At 40.2% G+C, this 24841-nt stretch overlaps 1 protein-coding gene across 4 annotated transcripts in view; it reads right to left on the bottom strand.

Annotated features, from left to right (window-relative positions):
• MCUB (mitochondrial calcium uniporter dominant negative subunit beta) overlaps positions 1-24841 on the bottom strand; it is a 61768-nt gene that overhangs the window by 6090 nt on the left and 30837 nt on the right. For 2 of the 4 annotated variants that reach the window (XM_028743119.2, XM_077933911.1), the window contains exons 2-5: positions 7552-7627; positions 6570-6737; positions 2438-2542; positions 1240-1400 (exon numbers count right to left, since the gene is read on the bottom strand). In XM_028743119.2, the coding sequence (XP_028598952.2) occupies positions 1240-1400; positions 2438-2542; positions 6570-6737; positions 7552-7627 (510 nt within the window). Of the gene's footprint in view, positions 1-1239; positions 1401-2437; positions 2543-6569; positions 6741-7551; positions 7628-24841 lie in introns of all 4 variants that reach the window. The other 2 variants (XM_028743118.2, XM_077933910.1) reach the window with 1 other exon arrangement.

The following is a 24841-nucleotide window of genomic DNA, read 5'->3' as shown; positions in this document are numbered from 1 at the left end:
GATTTTGTAGACCTTGGTCTGATCCTGCAAGCCTGTTCTACTTTCTTATTGATAAAGCAGGTGTGACCATTTTGCTTTGTTCAAAGGATGTATCTAAGCCTGATTTCTATGCAGCAGCAGTTGAGTCTGACAGTTAAGTTGTTGTTATTTAAATTTGTATACAGCCCTATACCCGCAGTTTTTCATTAACAACTATGATATTCAGGGGGAGACTTAGAATTAGCACACAGAAAAATCTAGTGTTCAAGGAGAAGTTTTCAGGCGTATAGCAGAGACATTTCATTTACTTAATAGAACTTAAGCCAGCAATACAGAAAAAAAGATAAATAAGATCAATAGCATAAAAACATTATAAAATAACATTACTAATGCAGACCTGAGAAACCCTAATTAAATCATAATTACTTTAATCACCAAGGCTAGAGTTGGGCAGCAAACAAATGGTGATATGGGCCCCCCCAAATGAAAGACCAAGAGAAGCTTTAAAGAAGGGATATTTACACTCAATTTTTGCTTTAAAGGAAATAATTTTTGCTATCCTTTCTCAATTATCAATGAAAAAGAGTCTCCATTTCACAAACTATCCATGAAAGAAATTGATTAAGTCATATGTCCAAAATACATACACTGCAACATCGGCAATAATTTTAATTTGCAATCATTAAATACAGTTTACTATCATCAAAGCAAAACATCTAAAATAACTACATCAAATACAAACTACTGCTGCTTTTAAAAAGTGTATCTGGAAAGAAGTTACATATACATCAATACCTAAGTTATACAAGAATGTGTTTAGCTCACATCTGAGCATACTAAAAGAATTTCAATGTTCAAAATAGCATTTGCTGTGAATACAACTTGCTTTACTTATCTATAAAGGTGGATTAATTAAGTCGAGCCAATTCAAAGTTTTATTTTTATAACAGGAGACATAAACCTAGTGGTTCAATATAGGGAATGGGGAGTAGAAATATACCAGTTCAGTATGCAGATCTGACTTGTCTCTGAAGGATGTTACAAAAACAGAAAGATGCCTTGTATTCCCATTTTGATAAGTTAAATTGTGTTGAACTGGGGTAACAAAAATCAGGTACTGGGCCTATTCCAGTGTCTCTGGAACCAGTCAAAAATGGGTGCAGAAGTGGGAAAATCTGCCACACATTTCATAAACTTCACCTGCTAAACTCAAAATAGGTTTCCACAATATGAAATGTATGAAGAAATATTTTTCCGGACCTGCTCCAGAGGCAGCAGTTCTTCTCTCAGAAGTTCCATTTTTTGCATTAATTCCCTCTCTCTCCTTGTCTGGTGGTCTTCTAAATGAAGTGCTGTAAACAACTTGTGGACCATAGACTTGATGTCATCCATCTCCAGTTTATGTTCTGTGCTCATTTGATCTGAAAGAAAGAAAGAAACTGGAACCACTATACCAGCGCAGCTTTTGGGAGGCCTGAAATTCCATACCTTTTCAGGGATATGGCCAATGGGCAGGTACAACGGACCTGCCACTTACATGAGGGTTTGATTCTGGGAGTCTCTGTGCAAAGGCAAAATCACCAAAGTCAGGAACCCCATGCGCTATGAGCAGAGGGCTGTTTACTGGTCTCTGGGAAGGAGATGTTAGGCCCCTGGGATGCTCCCAGAGACTGGTAAGCAACTCTTCACATCGCCTTTATTTACCCCTCCCCCCACCTTGTAAACTCCTGCCAACCTAGCAGTTCGAAAGCATGTCAAAGTGCAAGTAGATAAATAGGTACCGCTCCAGCGGGAAGGTGAACGGCGTTTCTGTGCGCTGCTCTGGTTCATCAGAAGCGGCTTAGTCATGCTGGCCACATGACCCGGAAGCTGTATGCCAGCTCCCTCGGCCAATAAAGCGAGATGAGCGCCATAACCCCAGAGTCGGTCACGACTGGACCAAATGGTCAGGGGTCCCTTTACAAAGGTTTACACCTTGTAAAGTGAGCATAAATTGCAGGTACACTGTATTTTCTCCTGTAGGCTGCCTTGAGCTGCCAAGCGTTTCCTGCTATTTCTTTTTCTCCCACTTCACCTCTTATTCAAGCTCAGAATAATGCAAATGAAGCAGGGCTATGCAAGAACAAGAACACCTGCATGCATTTCAATAGGCACCATTTATTTCAAGAGACAGAATTTAAATTAAGGTTGGGGGTTTGCAAAAGGAAGGAACAGCTCTATCATCCTGGTCATTTAAAGCACAGAATAAAGTGTCAGTTTTGACCACTTGTGATTTAAGGTTGCAATCTTCCTATATATCACAACAGTTACCTAGGAGTAAGTCCTATTGAACTCAATGGGGCTAACTTCTGAGCAAGCATGAAGCGGTACGAGTTAAGTTTCTATTTTTGAAGGAATGGATTTTAAATATATTAAATATGTCTCCAGATGATTTCATGTTGGTCATGGAATTGTGTACCTTTCAGTGGAGGATGAACACTGTATTCTGCACCATTGATGACAAGTTTAAAATCATTCATCAAAAGAATCTCCATCAACGTTGAAGAAGAAATCATGCTGCCATCTGTAGGGAGAAAGCAAATACCTCAATACTAGCAATAAAATGCTTCATTAAGTAATGAAGCACCAGCACTGTGTTGATCACAGATAATGAAGTTCAATACAGGCAAGGTTTACTGCACCAACAATTACTGAGTTAGGTTGTTTCTATGATAGGCCCATGTTTTGTCGCTTCCCGTTTCTTGTCACGTCTAGTGAAACTCAAAACATGACATGACATCAAGGCAATGGAAGCTTTCCTCCCAGGACTAATCTAGGAGGGACATGGTTGCAATCGTCACTGAAATTATAGCATGGAGAGAAAGGGTTAACCCTTAGGACTCTGTATGGGCTCTTGGATACCCCATAAGGGGAAAAGGGCAGATTTTGTTTACAACACCCTGCTTCCCAAAATCTACTTTTCCAATCCTGCCATTTACCTGGAAAAAACAAGAGAAGCTACCATGCATCCATGCACACCATTAGTGTGATCTACACTTCGGTCCAAAGATTCTGAAAGTTAGTAAGCCAAGAATCACCACCTATGTGCTCGCATCTAGATTAGAACCACTGTATCCATCCACATATGCATTAATACTCTAAGAAAAGCCTATCTTCTTCCCAATGTAATACTTTTGGGAGCAGCATTTTGCTTTGGGGCTCTTGACCAATGTGGCCAGGGTTAGGGAAGAGCTATACCTCAATGGCAGAGCACGTATTTCGGCTCCCATTGGTCCCAGGTTCCATCTCTGGCATTGGCAGGTACAGCTAAGAGGCTCCTGCCTGAAACTCTGGAAAGCCACTGCCAGTAAGTATAGACAATACTGATATAGATAGATCAATGGTTTGACCCAGTAGAATAAGTCAGCTTCCTATGGTTTTATCAAACCAAGGAACAGTGTAGTGATTGCCTGCACACTCTCCCTGCTTCCCTCTCCCTGTGCACCTGTGCATCAGAGCTGTTTACCATAATTTGCTGTCATCCTGTCATTTGCAGGTTATAGCAAGTGGCTTTCCATCATAGATCCTTCCCACTATCAGACTGCTTTAAATGGAGATTTATTTTCTTTAACAATATTGATATACCCCTTGATTGTAAGGAAACCTCCGAGCAGTTTAAAGAATATAAAATAAAACATTAACTTTATTGATAAAAGCAGATATATTAAAACCTTTCGGCTTGTAACTTCTACATGTCTGGATGGCCTAAAATAAAGATGTTTTAAAGCAGGTGCTGAAAAGAGCATAGTGAAGGACCCTACCAGAGATGCCAGATGAAACTGGGGGACCTTCTACATTCAAAGCATGTGTTCTAGCACTGAGCTGGTCATTCATCCAAAAGGTGCAACGTCAGTGCACTAATGTTTCTTTAAAACTAGCACAACAAGAGGCTCTGATAAAACATATTATTACTAGCTTGGAACTTGGCCTGCTTCTCTGTGTTATCTCTGACTCAAAGTAATGTGCTGTTAGCAAAGGCATACTGGCATATCCTGACTGGAATTCTGTCATCTGGCCTCATGCTGGGCTTCTGATTACAGTAGCGATGAACCAAGTACAGCAGCTTTCTTCTCCACCCGCTCTTTTGGGGATGCAATCTGGCCCAGCATCATTTATCAAAGGAGGAAAGGGGGGGAACATTAAATATTTATATGAAATATTATTCTCACTGCTTTGTTTTGCTATTAACTTTTATGGGTCGGCTACCAGGCATTCTACAAATAAATAAAAAATGCAACAACACAAAAATGCTGATTTAATAAATGTTAAGTGCAAGTGAGATTCAGTATTCTCATATAAACATAATTTAGGTTTGGGGAAAGAAATCCAGGCGGGGTGGTATCTTTAAAAGTAAATATTTCTCTGAAAGCACTGCACACAGACGCTTTTGCACTTGTTGCAATGGTAAATTCACATTGCCCTAGAGATTAAAAGATAGAGGAGAACAAATACAGGAGTCTCTCTAGTACACTTCTTAACCGTAACTGTCTGCAAGATAATTTTCTATTTAATGTTGCATAAAGTGAAGTCTGGTTGGTAGTTATCTCAGCTTATGCAAAGATGCAGAATAGAAACACTTCAATTGTTTTGGGAATGATAACATCAGAAGTCTGATAATCTCTTCAGTTATAGATTGCTGACAAGGATATTACTAAACTATGTTATTGATCTGACCATCAGCATAATAAGGTTTTCAGTTCTATGATTCCAGCCAACAAGCCAAAAATTCTCTCCCATTTGGTTACATCTATGACAACTTTTTAAAAAGTGAGTAATTGTAATAGAACTAATAGTATGATTTGCTATATTCATTCATTTAAAAAGTTTGTAATACACATCCAAAAAATGAAGAGGCTTCAATTAGTGACACCATTAAAAGAGATAAAAGTCAACCATCAACACCTTGCCTGGTTTGCACATAACACGAAGTGATGGTTTGTTTAGCCAATGTGTGGGGTTTTTAAATGTCTCAACACAGCCCAAACGAACTAACTATGATTTGTTTTCTGGAGATGAAATCACATCCTCTGTTGAGATGTTGGCAGGAGCCCAACAATGCCAATCCCTGATGCTAATCCTGCTTATTGCTAGCCCAAGATTGTTCAGACTTCAGCCTTGTTCGAGTCCCCCCCCCCCCCCGGAACCTCAAGATGTACCAATCAGAGCCAGGTGCAAAAGACATTAAGAGTCAGAATTAAACATCAGGGGGCCTTTGAGCAAATTCTGAGCCTCACAATTTGTTTTCAGTCCAAGAAGTGAACTGAACTCATATTCTTCCTTTCAAACAGAGGTCCGCTCCTGCCTAGCTATCTTAATCCCAGAAGCCTAAGACATTTTGCTGTTGCTGTTGTTAAGCAACAGCATCTGTCTCCTGAGAAATCTCTATGTGGGACAAGAAGCTACAGTTAGAACTGGATATGGAACAATTGATTGGTTCAAAATTGGGAAAGGAGTACGACAAGATTGTATATTGTCTCCCTGCTTATTTAACTTATATGCAGAATTCATCACGCGAAAGGCTGGACTGGATGAATCCCAAGCCGGAATTAAGATTGCCGGAAGAAACATCAACAACCTCAGATATGCAGATGGCAGAAAGTGAGGAGGAATTAAAGAACTTTTTAATGAAGGTGAAAGAGGAGAGTGCAAAATATGGTCTAAAGCTCAACATCAAAAAAACAAAGATCATGGCCACTGGTCCCATCACCTCCTGGCAAATAGAAGGGGAAGTAATGGAGGCAATGCGATATTTTACTTTCTTGGGTTCCATGATCACTGCAGATGGTGACAGCAGTCACAAAATTAAAAGACGCCTGCTTCTTGGGAGAAAAGCAATGACAAACCTATACAGCATCTTAAAAAGCAGAGACATCATCTTTCCCAGTAGTGATGTATGGAAGTGAGAGCTGGACCATAAAGAAGGCTGATCCCCGAAGAATTGATGCTTTTGAATTATGGTGCTGGAGGAGACTCTTGAGAGTCCCATGGACTGCAAGAAGACAAAACCTATCCATTCTGAAGGAAATCAGCCCTGAGTGCTCACTGGAAGGAGAGATCCTGAAGCTGAGGCTCCAATACTTTGGCCACCTCATGAGAAGAGAAGACTCCCTGGAAAAGACTCTGATTTTGGGAAAGATTGAGGGTACAAGGAGAAGGGGACGACAGAGGACGAGATGGTTGGACAGTGACTCAAAGCTACCAACATGAATTCGACCAAACTGCGGGAGGCAGTGGAAGACAGGAGTGCCTGGCGTGCTCTGGTCCATGGGGTCATGAAGAGTCGGACATGACTAAACGACTAAACAACAAACAACAAAAATTGTTAAGCAACTGAGCATCAGAAATCTTTATGGAACTACTGGAGATCAGCCACAGAGATCTACCAGTTTACTTTCTGCCCACTCTTGTGCTAGGCATCTCATTGAAGGGGAAACCTCTACACCCACAAAGTAGTACAGTTAACAAAAATTTCCAAAGTCAAAGTCTGCTTTGCATGTAAAGGAGCTGGAACAGAATGTCCTTTACTTTCAAGGTGACAGTGGTGTTAGTACCTGCTGTGAAGACTTCTACCTTTTCAATGGCATTATCCTCTCTCTGTATGTCCTGCAAGAAGGCTCCCACAGTCATCAGCATCGGCTTGACTGTAAACTGGCAGCGTTCCTTTCTCGAGGGTAATGTCAGAGTTATCGCAGGCAATCCATGTTTATAATGTACAGTTACTTCTGGGGGAGAAAAGGGCATTTTAATTGATTTATCACTCAAACTTTTTTTTTTAAAAAAATGATGACAACAGAGTAACTTACAAGCACATGTTGAAAAGCTTGGGGAAAACAAAGACATGACACACCTTACTATATGCTGCCACATATACTCTGCACTGAAGATCTTGAAGAAAGGATGTGATAAATACCAAACAAATACATACATATTAAACAGAAGGTCCAAAAGTGGAATGGGTAGCTACTAAGTGTATATGATATGATAGAAGGCCTCACTCCAGAATCCTGTATATCTACATTACAGGTTATAAAGAACTGAAAGTGGTTGAAGGAAAGGCACTCTCTGCAGTACAGGCCATACAGAGTTTAAAGGAGGAATATGCTACTGAAATCCTGCACCCGCCCCTGCCAGAATTCATGCAGAATTTAGTGCTTCTGCTTGGGGTGCAATGGGCTCCAAAGATACCCGGGATTTAAAGAACCTGTGAGACTTGTTAACTATCAAGTCCCAACACTACTGATCTTTGCCACACCTACGCCAAGATCTTCAAATGCAGCACCATTCACTATTCCTAGGAGTTCAAAATACATGAGCATCTCATGACACACAAGGAGGATACTATTATATGATTTGGGGTGGGTTGGGCAAAATACCAAGAAGTCTGAAGCACTGGAGGGATATATGTTGACCTAAAATTTTGAAGACTTTCAATTGTCCAGAATAAAAACAGAGAAATTCTTGGATATGCATGCACCCAGACACTGAACGATGTCATCACTTGATGTGAGAACAGTAACTGATAAGAAAGCTTACCATCAGATGGCACTAGTGTGCTATAAAGTGCTCTTCTGTGATGTCTTAGATTTCCAGTTTGTCTCAGGCAAAGCATCTGTAAAGAAGATTGATTAGATATCAATGTAAGGGCTGCTTCTCCTACCTAAGTTTCCTTACGAAGAGCCCACTGGGAGAAAAATACAAGATATTTATTGAATATCTCCAGTTTAGACCCAAGTCCGTCCAGATTTTAGGTAATATATAATGCACAGGCATAGGCACAGGCAAGGATTCAATTATATTGTTGTCAACAACAATACTACAAACTCTAAAGATGAAAAGCTCTTAAATGACTTTTGCCCACGAGGCTGTGAAGACTCCTGAAAAGTAATCTAAAAGAAGTGGGAACAGTTCCCTGACTGGGATGTGCAAAGTTATTACCACTGACAAAATGGCACAGAAAACACACAATTCTTAAATAGGAATATAAGAGATTTAAATTCAGGAGAAAAATGGTGTTAATAACAAATTCCAAAGCATGCAGAAAACACTGTGCAAGACCCTGTAGTGAAAAATTATATGTGCTTTAAAAAGAAATACCTGAGCCAAACTAGGCTAAAAATTTGAAATAAACTTGCATAAACAAGCCATGAATTTCAGCTCCCAGCAGTTGGTTTTTCTTATGAAAAGCAGCTTTGGTGCCAACTCATTTTGAGTGATATATATAGGCAGGAGAAAGGCAGATGCCTAACATTATCCCCACCAACATTTACTATTCCAAATCCCTGCAAGCTTTTCCTCTCGTGGTGTTTCAAACATCAGCAACCAAACTGCACTACAGCAAAATGCTACTGAACTTGTTGGGACTGCAGAAGTGGAAGGCCAAAAACCATACGTGCAATTTTGAAAGTGCTCTCTAATCACTACTGATGAAGATTCCCTATTTCATGCAATGCACACAAACACAATTCACAGGTTATCCTGTTAAGATTTCCATAATGCCACCACACATCTTCAGCTAGCATAGGAGAAGACACTCTTTGACCAACCTGTTAAAAAATGCTACCCATTCTGTTCTGCACTCTCACTACACTGGATACAGGTGAATCCTTCTAGTCCACCTCACTATACAGGTAAACATGCATGCCCTTTTGGGTGGGAAAATGGTAGCAGAGAAAAGGAGTAGATGGCTGAGCTCTTCCTGGTATCTGTGAAACTGACAAAGCATTCTTTGAACATAATCAACTTTCATGGGAAGGCAGGGAAAGCGAACTGTTAAGAAAGCCTGCAATGTTAAATGATAAGGTTCCCTATACTTCCATTCAGAGGATTTATTAAAATAAACATGAAAAATGCTATTTAAATGTGTCTAAATATATGGGGGGAAATGCACATTAGGTAATATACAGCAATTTTTGTACAAGGTTGGTGACACAAAAACACGGCGAGGTGAAAATGCTATTTTAAATCCACCCTCTCCGCTGCCAATTAATGCTAAAGTTATGACATGCAGATGGATGCCAACAAACTATGACACACAAGCATTTTTAAATCGACAATCTGGACTTTGACATGCACCCCCATGGGGCAAAAGCGGTTCACAAGGGATGATATGATCCCATGAGAAATTGACTACCAGACAGACACGCAGAGGAGGTCATTCATGTAACTGGGTTTGACATTGAGACAAGAATTTCAAATGAATAACCTTAACACTGATGCATGCTGTACTAAAAAAGTAGAAATCTTGGCATGAAGGACTACTCTTATTCCTGTTTCTTAATATATCTATCACAACCAGCACAGCTATATGGAGACACAAAGGAGAACCTGGTCTCTCAAGCAGCCATAACCACTACGGATGTGGGTACTATCATGGCATAGGTGCTGAATATAGTAAAAAGCTTTTGTGTTGATTGTTAAGAAATACACATATTGCAACTTTGGTTAGAATAGTTACCTTACAAAAACAATAATAATCAAAAGTGAACACCTCAAATTTGAGAATGAGTCTGTTTTGAAGCAAGACAAACAGAATAGAACAAACTAGGAAATGACCAAAAACAAGCAAAGTCTGCTTTAAAGGAAATGTTTACTTCTACCAATGACCCATTATTTCTGCTTTCAGTCAATATCCAATTATTTGTGGTTCTGGTTACTATACCCTGCTGCCAAATTCTAGTAGAGTTTTATTTCATTATGCTAAAAGAGTTCTAGCCAAATTTCCGAGTAATAACCTTGTCTCCATGTAATCAATTTAATACTCTCATTTGCTTTTGAAATTGCCCAAGTGCTTACGAGGGCCACCCCTATTCTTTGCTTGTAAAATAACTGATGCGCGTTAACCCACACACACACACACAGCACATTTGCTGCTTCATCATCTCAAATTTGATTTACAACCCCCAATACAAATGAATTGTGAAGCAATAAAAAGGTTGCTGCGGATGCTAGAAATTGAGTGCAAGCAAGTAGCAGTCGGCTAAGCAATCAGGCACTGCAACTATTTATCATGCCAACTGCTTGGTTAATGGGAAATGCTGTTTGGTATACAGGGGCTTGGCAGATAAACTGAGGCTAACGGTGAACAGTGCCAATGCTTGCTCAACACAATCTATCTGCCAAGAGCATATTGGATTATGATATACACGAACTCCCAATGTTTACCATACAGTGCTTACTACTATAGTAGATTAAGGGATAGGTGGCGACAGAAAGAGCCACCAATCTCCTTTAGTTCATTTAATTAGGTTTTCCAATAGTCACAGTGCATAAATAGTAGGATCATCAGAAAGTCTTTGCCCTTCTTCAGTACTGCTATGTACTGAAGTTCTCACCCTGGGCCAGCAGGGGGATACTGTAGATAGTTTTTACTCAGGTCCACATATGCAAATAAGGGATCGAAAGTGACGTTCAGTGATTGGATAGTTACAGAAAGTTGTTACAGTTACGTTGTACTGGAGCTCTATATAAGCAGGCTGGCTGAACCCTTCAGTTCAGTTCTGTTCTGGCCTGTGAATAAACAAGAGCTGTTTGAAGAATCGCTGTGTCGTCTGATATGTTCACCCACAACTTAACAAGTACATTTGCCACCAATGTCTTAGGGGGCAGGGGAGGGAGCTATCCATCTCTGGTTAATACCATTGCATGATCAATTTGGGCTCCAAAGAAGCAAGAACCTGTTGTGCGGGCACACAAATTTTGTTCAACGAAAAGGATCCACATCCTTCTACAACCTGCTGTGTCCATAATGCATTGGTGCATTATGTAGCAATATGAAAATTAACTCTTTCAGTGGTGGTGATCTTGAATGTGGAACACCCTCTCCTTGGAAGTCAGGCTGTTCGCAGGCTTTTGGTGCATGCTCAAAACTTATTTTCCTAACCCTTAAAGATTTTAATGGAACCATCCATAGGAATGAATTTTAACTGGCTTGAGTATTGGTTTTATCTGCTCTTGTTGTGTATTATTATATTCTGTGAACATTTATTGTTTTTATACATTTGTAACCTACCCTGGAATGGGACGCGGGTGGCGCTGTGGGTAAAAGCCTCAGTGCCTAGGGCTTGCCGATCGAAAGGTCAGCGGTTCGAATCCCCGCGGCGGGGTGCGCTCCCGCTGCTCGGTCCCAGCGCCTGCCAACCTAGCAGTTCGAAAGCACCCCTGGGTGCAAGTAGATAAATAGGGACCGCTTACTAGTGGGAAGGTAAACGGCGTTCCGTGTACTGCGCTGGCTCGCCAGATGCAGCTTTGTCACACTGGCCACATGACCCGGAAGCGTCTCCGGACAGCGCTGGCCCCCGGCCCTTTGAGTGAGATGGGCGCACAACCCCAGAGTCTGTCAAGACTGGCCCGTATGGGCAGGGGTACCTTTACCTTTACCTTTAACCTACCCTGGGATCAAGAATGATGAAGAACATTCCTGCCCAGTGATTTTTTGGTTGATTTACTCTTTAGTGAGTTTATGGTATGATAATGTTTCCGCTTAATCACAGGAAAAGTTTCTACTTAGTTTATTATAGTATATATATTTTTAATAAAAATATTATTTGGTTATGTACTGTACAGAAAGTGCTTATGCAAAATATTACTTAGGATACCATCAGAATTTAATCCCCCCCCCCATGGGGTAGCCATGTTAGTCTGCTACGCAAAACAACAACAACGAAGAGTCTTGTGGCACCTTGAAAGCTAGCAAATTTATTGCCGTAAGGGCTTTTATGGAAATGGACAGATGCATGTAGTGTTATCCTAAGATACAGGTATTTACACAAAGTATTTTTGGGGGAGGGGTAGGGGTGTAAATAATTGGGTCAGATAAAAACGAAATGCAAAAAGTACAGGTAGCAATAGTAACAATACTCACTGGCAAAAGTTGTTGATAATAGGCATCCTGGTATTCATAAGCTAATTTACACATGTAGAGTAATAAAAATAAAAAACAACCTTTGAGCCAGTTCAAGCTACAGTTCATAGAATTTGATCTCTTGCCGAATTGTAATTCAGCAGTTTCAGGTTGCAGTTTCCCTCTGAAGTTTCTTTGTTCACATAAGAACACATACAGGGTTTCCTGGGAGAATTAAGTGTTGCTTCACTACTTTTTATTTAGTATTGTCATTTCTTATGTCAGATCTGTGTCCATTTATAATTTTCCTTAGAGCTTGTTTGTTTGATTATTAACAATGCTCTTCTGCATTCTACATAGGTTGAAGTTTCTTGTTTAAAAACATGACTAACAAAACTCCAGCAGCCTGCAATTACATGTTGAACTGCTGCTCAGATAAATGAGTGTGTGCTGGGAGCCAAGCTTTCTGCAATTGGAGGAAATAAAAATTAATCTCACACTCAAGGCAGGAGTGACATGATTCGAGAGCTGAAGACTGATCTGGAATGAGCCTCTACAGATTGCAAGAAAAACCCAAACAGAGCATTTTGGCTGATGTATCAAACAAGAGCATGGTAGGATACCAGTTTTATCAGTGATTACTGCTGAGTTTGCAGAAAACATGACCCTGAGTTGCCTATAGAATAACAGTTTGTCTTGGAAAATATGAGTTCTCGAGTATGGAAGTTGAAATTGTTGCAGTTCTGATTCAGCCATCTAAGGACTTGTTTCATGGGCTTGTAATTTAAAGCCTCTGATGCAACAAACAGGATCTATTCTCTTAATTTTAGAACAATTTAAACTTTGTATTTGTTACATATTGCTTTTATTGACCAACATTATTTTTTATTAAGATACATTCTCTTCATTTTTTGGAACTGATGATTACAGTTCGATTAAAAAAATAAAAACCTGAATGATAAATTAAAAACAAATAAGTTCGCCAGAAGTGGCTTAGTCATGCTGGCCACATGACCCAGAAGCTGTCTGCGGACAAACGCCAGCTCCTCGGCCTATAGAGCGAGATGAGCGCACAACCCCAGAGTCGTCCGTGACTGGTCCTAACGGTCAGGGGTACCTTTACCTTTACTCCATTTGAAAGTACTCTACACTGTTTTCTGTTTCATTACATCGTTACAATATGGCTAATAATATTATCAACATCATGATGCACAATGACGGCAGTAGTGGAATAACTCATACATACAACTTCAGCCTATGATAGAGGGGTTCAGAGCCTTAACACCCCAAGATGGTCTTGCTTCCCATAGTCACAACATTGGACTCAAGGAGAAATTAAGCATGGTTCCACTTCCGCCTGCTTCTAGCCCAGCTCTCACACACAGCCCTGGCTAATGTCCTTATCAGGTGAAGGAGGGGTGAGGGAAAGGGTCCACTCCTTTGCCCTCTGGCATAGAACGACCTCCTTTGCCATACTAATGATCATACTTAGGTGGTACTTAGGTGGCAACTATGATCCTTGTATGGCTAATTCAACAATGGAATCCTCCATTGGATTTTAACCCTTGCTCAATCCAAGGGATTAGAAGGTATTCAAGCACCATACAGACTGATTCCCCCCCCCCCCCCATCAAACTCACAACACTATCAAGAATTCAGCAAAATTACTACAGCTAGTGGTGCCTGCATATAAGAGGCAGCAAAAGCATTAGTGGGAAAATAATGATTGAAATCTGACAAGTATTCTGCTGAAATACAGGCTATAACAATTCCATTGGTAAAACCTCTACAAGCTCACTATCTTGCCCTCAGAGAAATCAAAGAGAAGAAAAGCTGTATGGGTGGTTAAAACCAGTTTAAATAATGGATGGCATAATTCATCACGCTGCTAAGTAAATATGGGCTTAGTTCCAAAAATTCCACTAAACAAGTAAAGTCCCTTCTGATTACACAGCAGGCTCTTTGGATCCAAGCCACTGGGTTGTTGTTCTTACTGCCCCTTTTAAAAATTCTTCAGGTTTCAGCAGGATATCTGTACAACGGATATCGAACAAACTGTTTCATTTCTTAGAAGGATGTTTTATATACCGGTAAATGAAGTTTTTATATCAGGAAAGTTTCCTCATAGCATGTATATAAAGAATGAGACTAACACTGCTATACAGGCAAGAAAATCCAGAAAAAAATTACAACCAAACCCTTCAAGAACACTGAAGGTACTTCCTAGAATGAAGGCTTCTTGTTTTATGTTGTTAAATAGTTTGCTTTTAACTTTTATTAACTTTGGAGGAGCTGTCCTTTCTTAGAAGGAAGCTGCAATTGTAACTAGGTACAGTAATCCAGAGGCACAAACCTTAGGGGTGAAACTGTAAGAGCCACATTTATACAGACAACAACAACCCTCATACGTTTCCTTGCTTAAACACAGCTCAAGGTAATTTCAGAATTTTTTTGTTTATACCCCTTTAAAACACACACACACACACACACACACACACACACACACACACTGTTAAACACTGAATTCTGGCAGAATTCATGAAGGGGAAAACATTTCGGCAAGCAAGGAGTTGCACAGAACCCAGTCCAAGCTTCCTACAAGCTACTCCAAAAGCATTTACCTATAATTCAAATATTTTCCACGAAACGATGAGTACAGAATATCCATCAGAACAAATAACTCCATATCCTCACTACATGAAGGATAAGCAATTAAGTTTGTTAATAGCATTTATTTGTTTTACCATTTCTCTCACTCATTTTTCTCCCAGTCTCATCATCAGATTGACACATTCCATGGATCACTTCAATATCATGTCCCTTCCAGCCTACTAGCATAATTTCTGAATAGGCTTTAAATTACTCTTGGTGTTTTATAGGTTTCAGTACAGTATTGGACATTTCAAAGATTGATTGGATTCCCTTCACAGTAACGATTGCTAGACACATTTTATGTCTCAATTTTTAAGTCTACCTTCATTCTCTAGCAATAAAAGCCTGGTACTTTGACCGAAGAAAATCCTTTTTGAAAGGCAATGAATAAAATGAAGTCTGATCATATTCTAAAATCTGTTTAGACCCCAAATATCTGAAAAACTGCCTCCATCCCCAATTACCTTCTTTGGTGTTAAAATCAGCAGTGGGCTCTCTTGGTACTTCTGCCACCCTCAGAAGTGCAACATCTACACTGCAGGAGGAAATAATCAGAACTAAACCCATAATAGTTGTTTATAAATATTTATTGGAGTGTTATAATTGGGATGATTACAATCTGAGAGACAAATGAAATAAAGAGTTAAAGAGTTCCATTCAGCTCAAAGTTGCTTTAGCACAGGGCCAGCCCAACCATGAGGGAAGGTGGGGTGACCATATCAGATGGCAGAAATCGCAGGGCCAGAAGTTGGCTGCTGATGCCAACTTCTTGGAGGCCGAATCTGGCCGCCTCTACAGCAGCCTCTAAGCAAATAGGAGGTGCTGCTGGTCTCCTCCCCTACTTGTTCCTGATCTGGATGTTCACTCACCCCTTCTTCCCATGTATGGGATGGGCGCCATTTACTGCTTTGCCTCAGGTGTCAAAATGTATTGGGTGGGCCCTGCTTCAGCATCTATAAAAGGTAAAGGGACCCCTGACCATTAGGTCCAGTCATGACCGACTCTGGGGTTGCGGCACTCATCTTGCTTTACTGGCCAAGGGAGCCGACGTACAGCTTCCGGATCATGTGGCCAGCATGACTAAGCCGCTTCTGGCGAACCAGAGCAGCGCACGGAAATGCCGTTTACCTTCCCGCCGGAGCGGTACCTATTTATCTACTTGCACTTTGACGTGCTTTCGAACTGCTAGGTTGGCAGGAGTTAGCATCTATACATAGCATCTATACATAGTGTATCTTTAGATTAAAGACTGAGATTGAATCAACAAAAAATGATGTTTGGGATATACTGGACTCCACAGCATTTTTATAGGTATCTGACACTAAAGTCTGAGAGACAGAGAGCAGAGGTAAGGGGAGGAATATTTCCACAAATCCCACTACATAATTTGCTTCCCTATCCAGTGATGTTTGAATACATGTCCTTCTGCCTAATACCCGGTCTTAACACAATTGGTTTGTGGTAGGGGGAAAGCCCCATTGGTCTCTTTAGGACTGCAGCCTCAGTGGTCTTTAATCTAAATGCTTCAAGTTCACTGGGGGCTGCTGGGAGATTCCTAGCTCCTTTCGCACATTTTATTCTGCTCTGGTTGCAGGCAGTGAATAAACTGATTGCTGTGGAAGTGCAACAGAAGCCAAATTCTCTCTCTCCTGCCCTCCTACAATTCCTTTATTCGCTACAAAGACACATTGGCAATGGCCTAAGATTTTGACTTTGGTGCAACCAACCCTTGATAGAAAGGTGGGGTAATTAAAGGATGGCTTAACTTGTTCATTGATTTCAATGGGTCTGCTCTGACTATGGCTAACATTGGATGTTGCCCATAGTACTGGGTATAATCAAGTAAGGTAAAAAAAAAAAAAAAAAGGTAAAGGACCCCTGGGTGGTTAAGTCCAGTCAAAGGTGACAATGGGGTTGTGGTGCTCATCTCATTTCAGGCTGAGGGAGGTGGCGTTTGTCCACAGGCAGCTTTCCGGGTCATGTGGCCAGCGTGACTAACCACTTCTGGCGCAACGGAACACTGTGACGGAAACCAGAGAGCACGGAAACGCTGTTTACCTTCCCACCACAACGGTACCTACTTATCTACTTGCACTGGCATGCTTTTGAACTGCTAGTTTGGCAGGAGCTGGGACAAAGCAACAGGAGCTCACCACGTTGTGGGGATTCGAACCGCTAACCTTCTGATTGGCAAGCCCAAGTGCTTTAGACCATAGCGTCACCCGTGTCTCTGTATAATCAAGTATAAACAAGTTGACTAGTTAGCACCTTGATTAAGCTGGCTATAATGCTGTATAGAAGTTGCTTGTTATTCTGTAGCATTTCCACACACACCCAACAAAACCTACCAGTTTTGAAAGTAATGTAATGAAATACATTTCATCACTGTAGAAGTTATACATCTGTCACCAATGTACCTGCCAAAAGCACAGTTCTGTTGGCAGATCAAATTGTTAGAAGCAATTGGAAAACAGTATTGCCAGTTCTCATTTACTTCCATCAAACTCAAGTTTTAAGTCTAATTGTTGTAGGCATTTGCCTCTCCTGACCTCTGCATTCAATCCTTAGTTTGCAGTTTTCCAAGTTAAATGTCAGTGACAATGAAATCAGCACTCAAACCTTGGTCTTAACGCTCTCTTTCAGCAAGGGTGAGCAAACTATGCGGCATTTCAAAGTATTTGTCACTTAGGTACATTTTCGCCTTACGCTTCATATACATTATCAGAGTGACTTACCTTCCCTCCCCCCAAAAAGCAGCACCTCTACATAAGCAGAATGCAAACAAAACAGATCAACAGGAGCTAAAGGCTGCCACATAATCCTTTCTGGGGTGAGCATTGGAAAACTGGGGCACCACCAACAAAAAGGCCCTCTCACCAGGAGTAACAAGCACTTTAGATGGTAGGAGAATCTCAAAGCAGAGCAAAGCATATATGGGGACAGCGATCCTGCAGATACACCAAGCACTGAAGGGCTTTCAAAAGGTACTTTAAAAACTGGGTCTAGAAACTATAAAGCCTGGTCCCAATAAGCATTCTAGCAGACTTGGGCATTCACAACACCAAGGAATAGTACAGTTCAAGCCAGAACCGGTCAGAAGGAGCAATAAATGCTTGGGGCACCTACAATGATACCATAGGATGCAAATTTGGATCATCCACTCATTTCCTCCTCAATCCTTTTGTTAGTTAGAAAGACACTAGCAGTGGCTCTTTTGATATTTTTCAGCTTAAGTTGTTCTTTTTTAGGGATTGTACAGTGGTTGCAACCTTTATCCCAAAAGGATCCAGATTGCAATCATCCACCCGGGGCAAGGAAATTGCATTTTCCCAGCTCTAAAATGGCAAAATGCAGCTGCAGGTAAAATGTAATTTTTGCCCAGCCAATAAAAGCTGCTTGCAGTTGTGAGTATTATCAGATTGTGGCTCTGTACTCTAACAACTACCTATGAAATGGCACCAATACATCACTAGAGCTGATGCCTCAAGAGCCCCTTCCTATTATACATGCTGTTTTTGAGAAATGAAACAGCATCTCGTCTCTTTAAGACAAATCAGAAGACTGTACACTGCAAAAATAGTCCTCAGGGAGTGAGGACCCATACCAAGGTTTTAAATTAAAGCAGGAAAGAAAGAACAAGAAGCTAACACTCAGCAGGTTTTATTGATTGCAGTACAGCCAAACTGTTGATTTCTGCCTGACTACAATGCAGAACCCAGTGAATACAGTACCAGTATGAGGAGAGCCCAAACAGGAAGCAGCACAGTAATGGCAACTCACAAACATCTCCCAAAAAAGGTATCGACCGTTTGCCAACATCCACTTTATTAACTGCTCAATTAGCATGCAAGGACCGATCTTGAGAATCAGTAAACCACATGTCCAAATCGAAAACTCAGCGCGCTTGTTTTCCATTACAGAACTCCTCTTACACTTTGAATTAATTGAAATTCAACAAAAAAGACTTTAAAAGGGAGAAAATGGGTATCGAGGACAGGAAGCAGCAGTTTACATAATTTAACATATCTGTTGTAGCAAAACATTAAAATTCCCAAAGCGGCACTTATTGGCAAATGAGCAAATGCTCCCTTCAGTTTTGTTGGAAATGAATGGGAGCACCTTGCTGATACGCTTAAGTGAAGGTGTGTACGATAAGCATGGATAAGCAATTAATTAAAAAAGCAAATGAGTCCTTTTAAAATAATAAAAATACAAGGATACAGATGAGAAAAATATGGCACTGATCTGCAAAAGAGATTTATAATCTACAGTCATACCTCGTGTTGTGTTCCGTTCGTTACGGACTTTCAGCTTACGAACGTGGTTCTCCGCCCGCGCGATCACTTCGCACTTATGCACAGAAGAGGCGCTCTAATTGCAGACTTTTCGGGGTGCAAATGGCACCCCAAAACCGATTAAGTAAGCAAATAGAGGTACCACTGTACTGAAATTTCCATGGGAGAAGTATGTTGCATTACCATCTCCAACAGTGCTATAATACCTACTGTATTTAAAAAGGCTTTTAAAAAATCATGCCCAAAGTGCCAAGAATTCCACTATTATAATTATTCAGAATTGGATTTGAAAACCACATTTGATTTTAAATAATTATAGCACACCAAGGCTTAGACTTTATCAACAAGAATGCCCAGCTGAATTTGCAGGAATAACACACCTGCAATGGTAGTGCTGTTGATCTGCAGTGAGCCTCTGGACTGAAGACACAGGATGAAGTAAACAATCTGATGCTGAATTATGTCTTAATCGTGTGCAACTTATTTTATGAAATAAAATCTTCATCTGATTCTCTGCCTTCTCTTTTGAAGTACTATACATCTTTTGTGCCTACTTGTAGATGACTAGAACTCTTAGATTGCACTATTTCATAAAGCCACCAATGGCAAAAGCATTATTAGAAAACACAAGTTCCAAGGCAACTTTACTAGCGAGACAGTTTTACTGCCCACTCTTTTAAGTTCCCCAAGGACACACAAGGAGATTAAATAGAGCTCAAGGAAGCCAGTAATTTCTCTCAGAAGTTTCCAGTTTCCCCTATATTCTTTACTGCATTTAAAAAAAACAAAAAAACAAAATAGTGCCTTTCATATAATGTGTGTGTGTGTGTGTGTGTGTGTGTGTGTGTGTGTGAGAGAGAGAGAGAGAGAGAGAGAGAGAGAGAGAGAGAGAGAGAGTGTGTATGTGTATATATATATATATATATATAACACAAAACAAAAAAAACCCAAAACAGTTTTGAGTTGAGCTTGGAAAATCTGCATTCCCAAGTGCAGAATATACAACAGGTTTATCTGTGCTATAATTTCTGGAAAAAAACAAAAACAAAAAACTTGAGCAGAATATTCCATAGGATATCTATCTGGCCATGAGCTGAGGAGCTATCTGGGGGATACCAGGGATTGAATCTTGGACCTAGTACATACAAAGCATTTGATCCACCACTTAGCTTCAGCTGTGCATAAAATGGAAGTCACTTACCAGTAGAGCATCCGTTCACATTAGGAACTGGGCAAACGTTCAAAGCAGGAGCAGTCAACTAGGTAAGCATCTCTGCATGAATGCCGGCAAGCTGAACACAATCAGGTTCAGTCTTACTTGAATGGGCTACCGTTTAGATCCCACCTAGTACCCTGCTGCTGTCAACACGATTCCCTTCCAACCAAGGAAAGAATGCCTGGAAAATGAGGCTTATTTGGTTAGCTGTATTTCTTCAGTCTTAAGCTAGACATTAAATATGCCCACTTGGCTCATTAAGATGCTTTAAACTCTGGAGGAAAATTAATGCCTGTTGTCAGCATGCTGTGAAAAAAAATAAAAGGTAATGAAGGTATATAACTGCATTCTTACAAAAGAGCTTGTGGTGGTTCTTGCTTCCTTCCAAGTTTCTAATGCCAAGAAAGACCCCATACTAGCCAGAAAGTTTATCTGAGTTACAGATACGCCTCTCTTACATTAAGAGAGCCAGTGTGGTGTAGTGGTTAAGAGCGGTAGTCACGTAATCTGGGTAACCGGGTTCGCGTCTCCGCTCCTCCACATGCAGCTGCTGGGTGACCTTGGGCTAGTCACACTTCTCTGAAGTCTCTCAGCCCCACTCACCTCACAGAGTGTTTGTTGTGGGGGAGGAAGGGAAAGGAGAATGTTAGCCGCTTTGAGACTCCTGAAGGGGAGTGAAAGGCGGGATATCAAATCCAAACCACTCTCTTACATTAACATAAAGAGAGTGAGTCTCAAATGCAATTTAAGCTTCAATATAAACCAATATGAGACTGCATTGGTTATTGTGGATGTAAATGTTCCATCCTTCCCCAGTCTTTGACTCTAAGAAGAATAAGGTGCAGATGAGGCCTTCTGAGCTTGAGCGACAGAGTACAACCATTTCATCTTTTGAATGGAGGGAAGGATTATCATATGAAATAGCATTGGAGAAACAAAGAATCATTACTGCTTTAAAATTGATAAGCTGAAAATCACCACAACGGCTCACTCTCTTGCACGGGTAGTATTCATAACATATGCCTCTGGATTTTATTGTTTCTATAGGAAGCCTCATTCTCATAATATTGAGATGAGTGCATTAATTTATGAAGTGGGACATAGTGGGAAGCAGCTGCAAATGAAACTACAATCCCTGAACTCGTTAGATTGCAAGTGAAGTCCTGAACTACACATATTTACATCTACAAATGGGACTTTGTTTATCTGGTTGTAAGTTGTTTCGACTTGCCTTTGACAAGAAAAAGTGACCAATAAATTTAATTAATGAATAATAATCATACATCTTTCCTGCTCCCATCCAGACCACACCACATGTTTATAATCATATCCTACGACAGAGCCACATTTCTTCCAGTTCCTCACATAGGTGCCTTGGCTCTTCTCTACTGGTAGAGGTAGATTTGGGAGTTCGGGCTGTTTGACTTTATGTGGCCACAAGGCTACTTTCACTATTAGCACAACCACACAGTTAATCTATTGCTTAATAATCACTGCCTTTTCTGAAGGGGAAGGCCAGAAAAGGAAGCAATTATAGCCGTTAGAGGAATGAAGTGATAATAACCACATCAACTGTTTATGCTAAATGTGGGGTGTGTGTGAGAGAGGAATATTGTGACTAAAATATATATATTTGCCTCTACCCTAATTTATATTTTTTTTGTAGTAGAAAAATAGTTACCTTTCCATTCTACCTAACAAAACATTCTAATGATGGATGAATACACACTTGCTCATAGCAAATTGATTATGTAGAAAATGTCTTCATATTCATTGTTTCATACACAGAGGAAATCTTAAACATAAAAAAATACAGCTATCTTCTTCATAACTTATCCAGTAGGGTATTATTGCACTAGAAAGGAGGGAAGACAAGGGTATCAATTCATTATACTTTTCAATCCTAGGAAAGCCTGTATGACAGCACAAACCATAATATCTGTCTCTTAGCAAGCACTTTTCTTTTGGAATAAGGGATGGGAATGCAAAAGGAAATTCATTATATCAAGTTTAATGCAAGTACTGCATGACAGCTATAAAAGATGACATGGTTTGGCCATTCTATGGAGTGCCTTTTACAGGAGCACAGAATCCTAAGAACCTCTATATTTGGCTGGCAAGCCTTATAATACAAAGCTGACAAAAATCTGCTAACACTTCCAGAGAAGTAGGTCAAAAAGTAAGTATTAAAGTAGAACTAGTCAGTATTTATATATGAACAATGATGTAATATTCAAAGATAGTAAATTGGCACTGTGCTTTAAAATGACTCAATCATTTTATGGACCCGCTGTGTTAAATTTCACTTAATTTGAGGTTGTTTGGTTTTTTATTTAGCATTTACTGTATTTGTGTTTTAAATTATGGAAGCTTCTTCATATGGCCCCTTGGAGGCTGTGAGGCAGGGAAGACATTTTCTCAATAAATAAATAATAGCAATAATACATGCAACATACTTTGGACAACAAGGTTTTAAGGCAGCCCCAGTCTTTCAACATTCTGCAAGTCTGATGATTCTCTAGCACATACAGTTCATCATTTTTCATTACAGCAACTCAAGTGTAACTTAGGTAACAAATTATTACAGACACAGAGAAACCATTGTACAGCATCTACACTGATAAGATCAAATATTCTCCAAGGGGAATGGGAAGTATAAGATGGCTTACTGCTCATTTCTCATTCAATTTCCTCTGTACCTTATAAAGGAATTTGTGCTTATCACCCAGAAAGGGGTTAAAAATCTCATTCTGCATTCAGATTTGTAAGACTGCACTGAATGATCAGAATTTTACAGTAGCCTTTCAACTTCCATCTGCTACTACCTGTTAATAATATAGGGTAGTAGCAGATGGAAGTTGAGAGTCACAGACTAGCGCAAACATGAATCAAAACAGACAAAAATGTCCAGAGAGATAACGACATCTATAACAGCTGCTGTTTGGCTGCAAGTTACATACAGCCACAATTAACTCAATTAAACAGATGTGTTTAGGAAGAGTTACGGTATTTTTCTGCAATGATACTGCAAAGATACCCATTTCCCTGCCACATGCCGTAAGTGGCTACCTCTGCTCTTGATTCTGCTCAACCTGCAAGTATTTCATATAATTTCACATGCTCTAGTAACCTTGCATCTTAATTTGCATCTTAATTACTGTAAGACTCTACATAAGGCTACCCTTGAAGACAGTCTATCCTACAGCTTGTGCAGACTGTGGTTGTGAGAATGCTGACTACAGCAGCATATGTGTGCAATCATGTTAAAGAAGAGTTTGGATTTGATATCCCGCTTTATCACTACCCTAAGGAGTCTCAAAGCGGCTAACATTCTCCTTTCCCTTCCTCCTCCACAACAAACACTCTGTGAGGTGAGTGGGGCTGAGAGACTCCAGAGAAGTGTGACTAGCCCAAGGTCACCCAGCAGCTGCATGTGGAGGAGCGAGGAATCGAACCCAGTTCACCAGATTACGAGTCCACTGCTCTTAACCACCACACCACACTGGCAGAACCAAACCCAAATTAAGATACTAATGCTGATACACAAAGCCCTAAAAGGCTTGGCAACCAAGTATCTAATGGAACAACTTTCCTTGTATTAGCCAACCTGGACTGAGATTAGCAGAGGTGGCACATCCCACACCCAATGCAGAACTGAACCCTACCACCTGCTCATCAGCTGATGTTAACCAGAAACATCAGCTCATTCATAGGTGACCATGGTTTGGGGACACAATGGCCTCGCAGGCCAAACTGGGCCCCCTGACAGGACAAGACTGGCCCATAGGCTAGAAGCTGTCTACCCCTGATGTGGACATCTCACACATACAACTTCAAATATTCTTTCTAGTGAGTTGCATATGCATATGTTTTTATATGTGCTGTAAACAGACCAGGGTGGCTGGGGAAACCCAGCTAGATGGGCAGGATATTAATAAGATAATAATAATAACAATAATGTTGGTAGCATGTGTTTGGAAGAGTTGTTATCCATCCTTCTATGATACAAGGCTTCATAGAGTTATGTTTAGGTTTACATGAAACAATTCCAATTTAAATAATGTGACTAAATCTAGCCACACTATAATTCTTCCATCAACTCCTAGTGATTTTTGCAGAGACCCTTTAAGTCAACATGTTTAACTTAACATGGTACAGTTATTGCAACAGTTGTGCTATGAATTGTTAATGTTGATTACTATGGTTGTTATTTGCATATTTGAAATTCTTTGAATAAAAATATTCATTTAAAAAAATCCTGATTTACATACTATGGATTCTAACATGGCCAAGTCTATACTTTTAAAATACTAAAGATTGAACTGAATGATTAAAGGGCACATAAATGATACTTGGCCATAAAAAGGGCAGCAGTTGAAAGGCTCCACATGGAATAATTATAATTAGAACTTAAATATTACCGTTATCAAGCTTTTTTGCATTTTACAGCACAAGCTAGCTAGCTCACCAGCACAGTCAAGCCCATCATTACATTAGATATGATCCCCCCCCCCACCAAATTACAGCCCAGGGCTTTCAACATCTGATTAATGGCTGAATTCCCACATCTGCCATTTTGAAACTCTTTTGGCAGGAGGACACGGGCAATTTCCAAGTAATCAGTAAGAGTTCTCCAACATTATTCAACATAAAAAGGAATGATGTATAGCCTTCAGTCATCTCTGTTCTGTAATTAATGTTGTAACGCCGCAGCAATGCCCTCGTAAGAAACATCTTACAATTCTTATGAAGGCAAAATGAAAGGCATTCTCATGGCAAATGGCGAATTATCAAATGCTAAATGGTCACCCTGCTCTTAGC

This window comes from Podarcis muralis, chromosome 9 (genome assembly GCF_964188315.1).
Source record: "Podarcis muralis chromosome 9, rPodMur119.hap1.1, whole genome shotgun sequence".
NCBI classification, from domain to species: domain Eukaryota; kingdom Metazoa; phylum Chordata; class Lepidosauria; order Squamata; family Lacertidae; genus Podarcis; species Podarcis muralis.
This window is presented reverse-complemented; position numbering and strand designations above follow the sequence as displayed.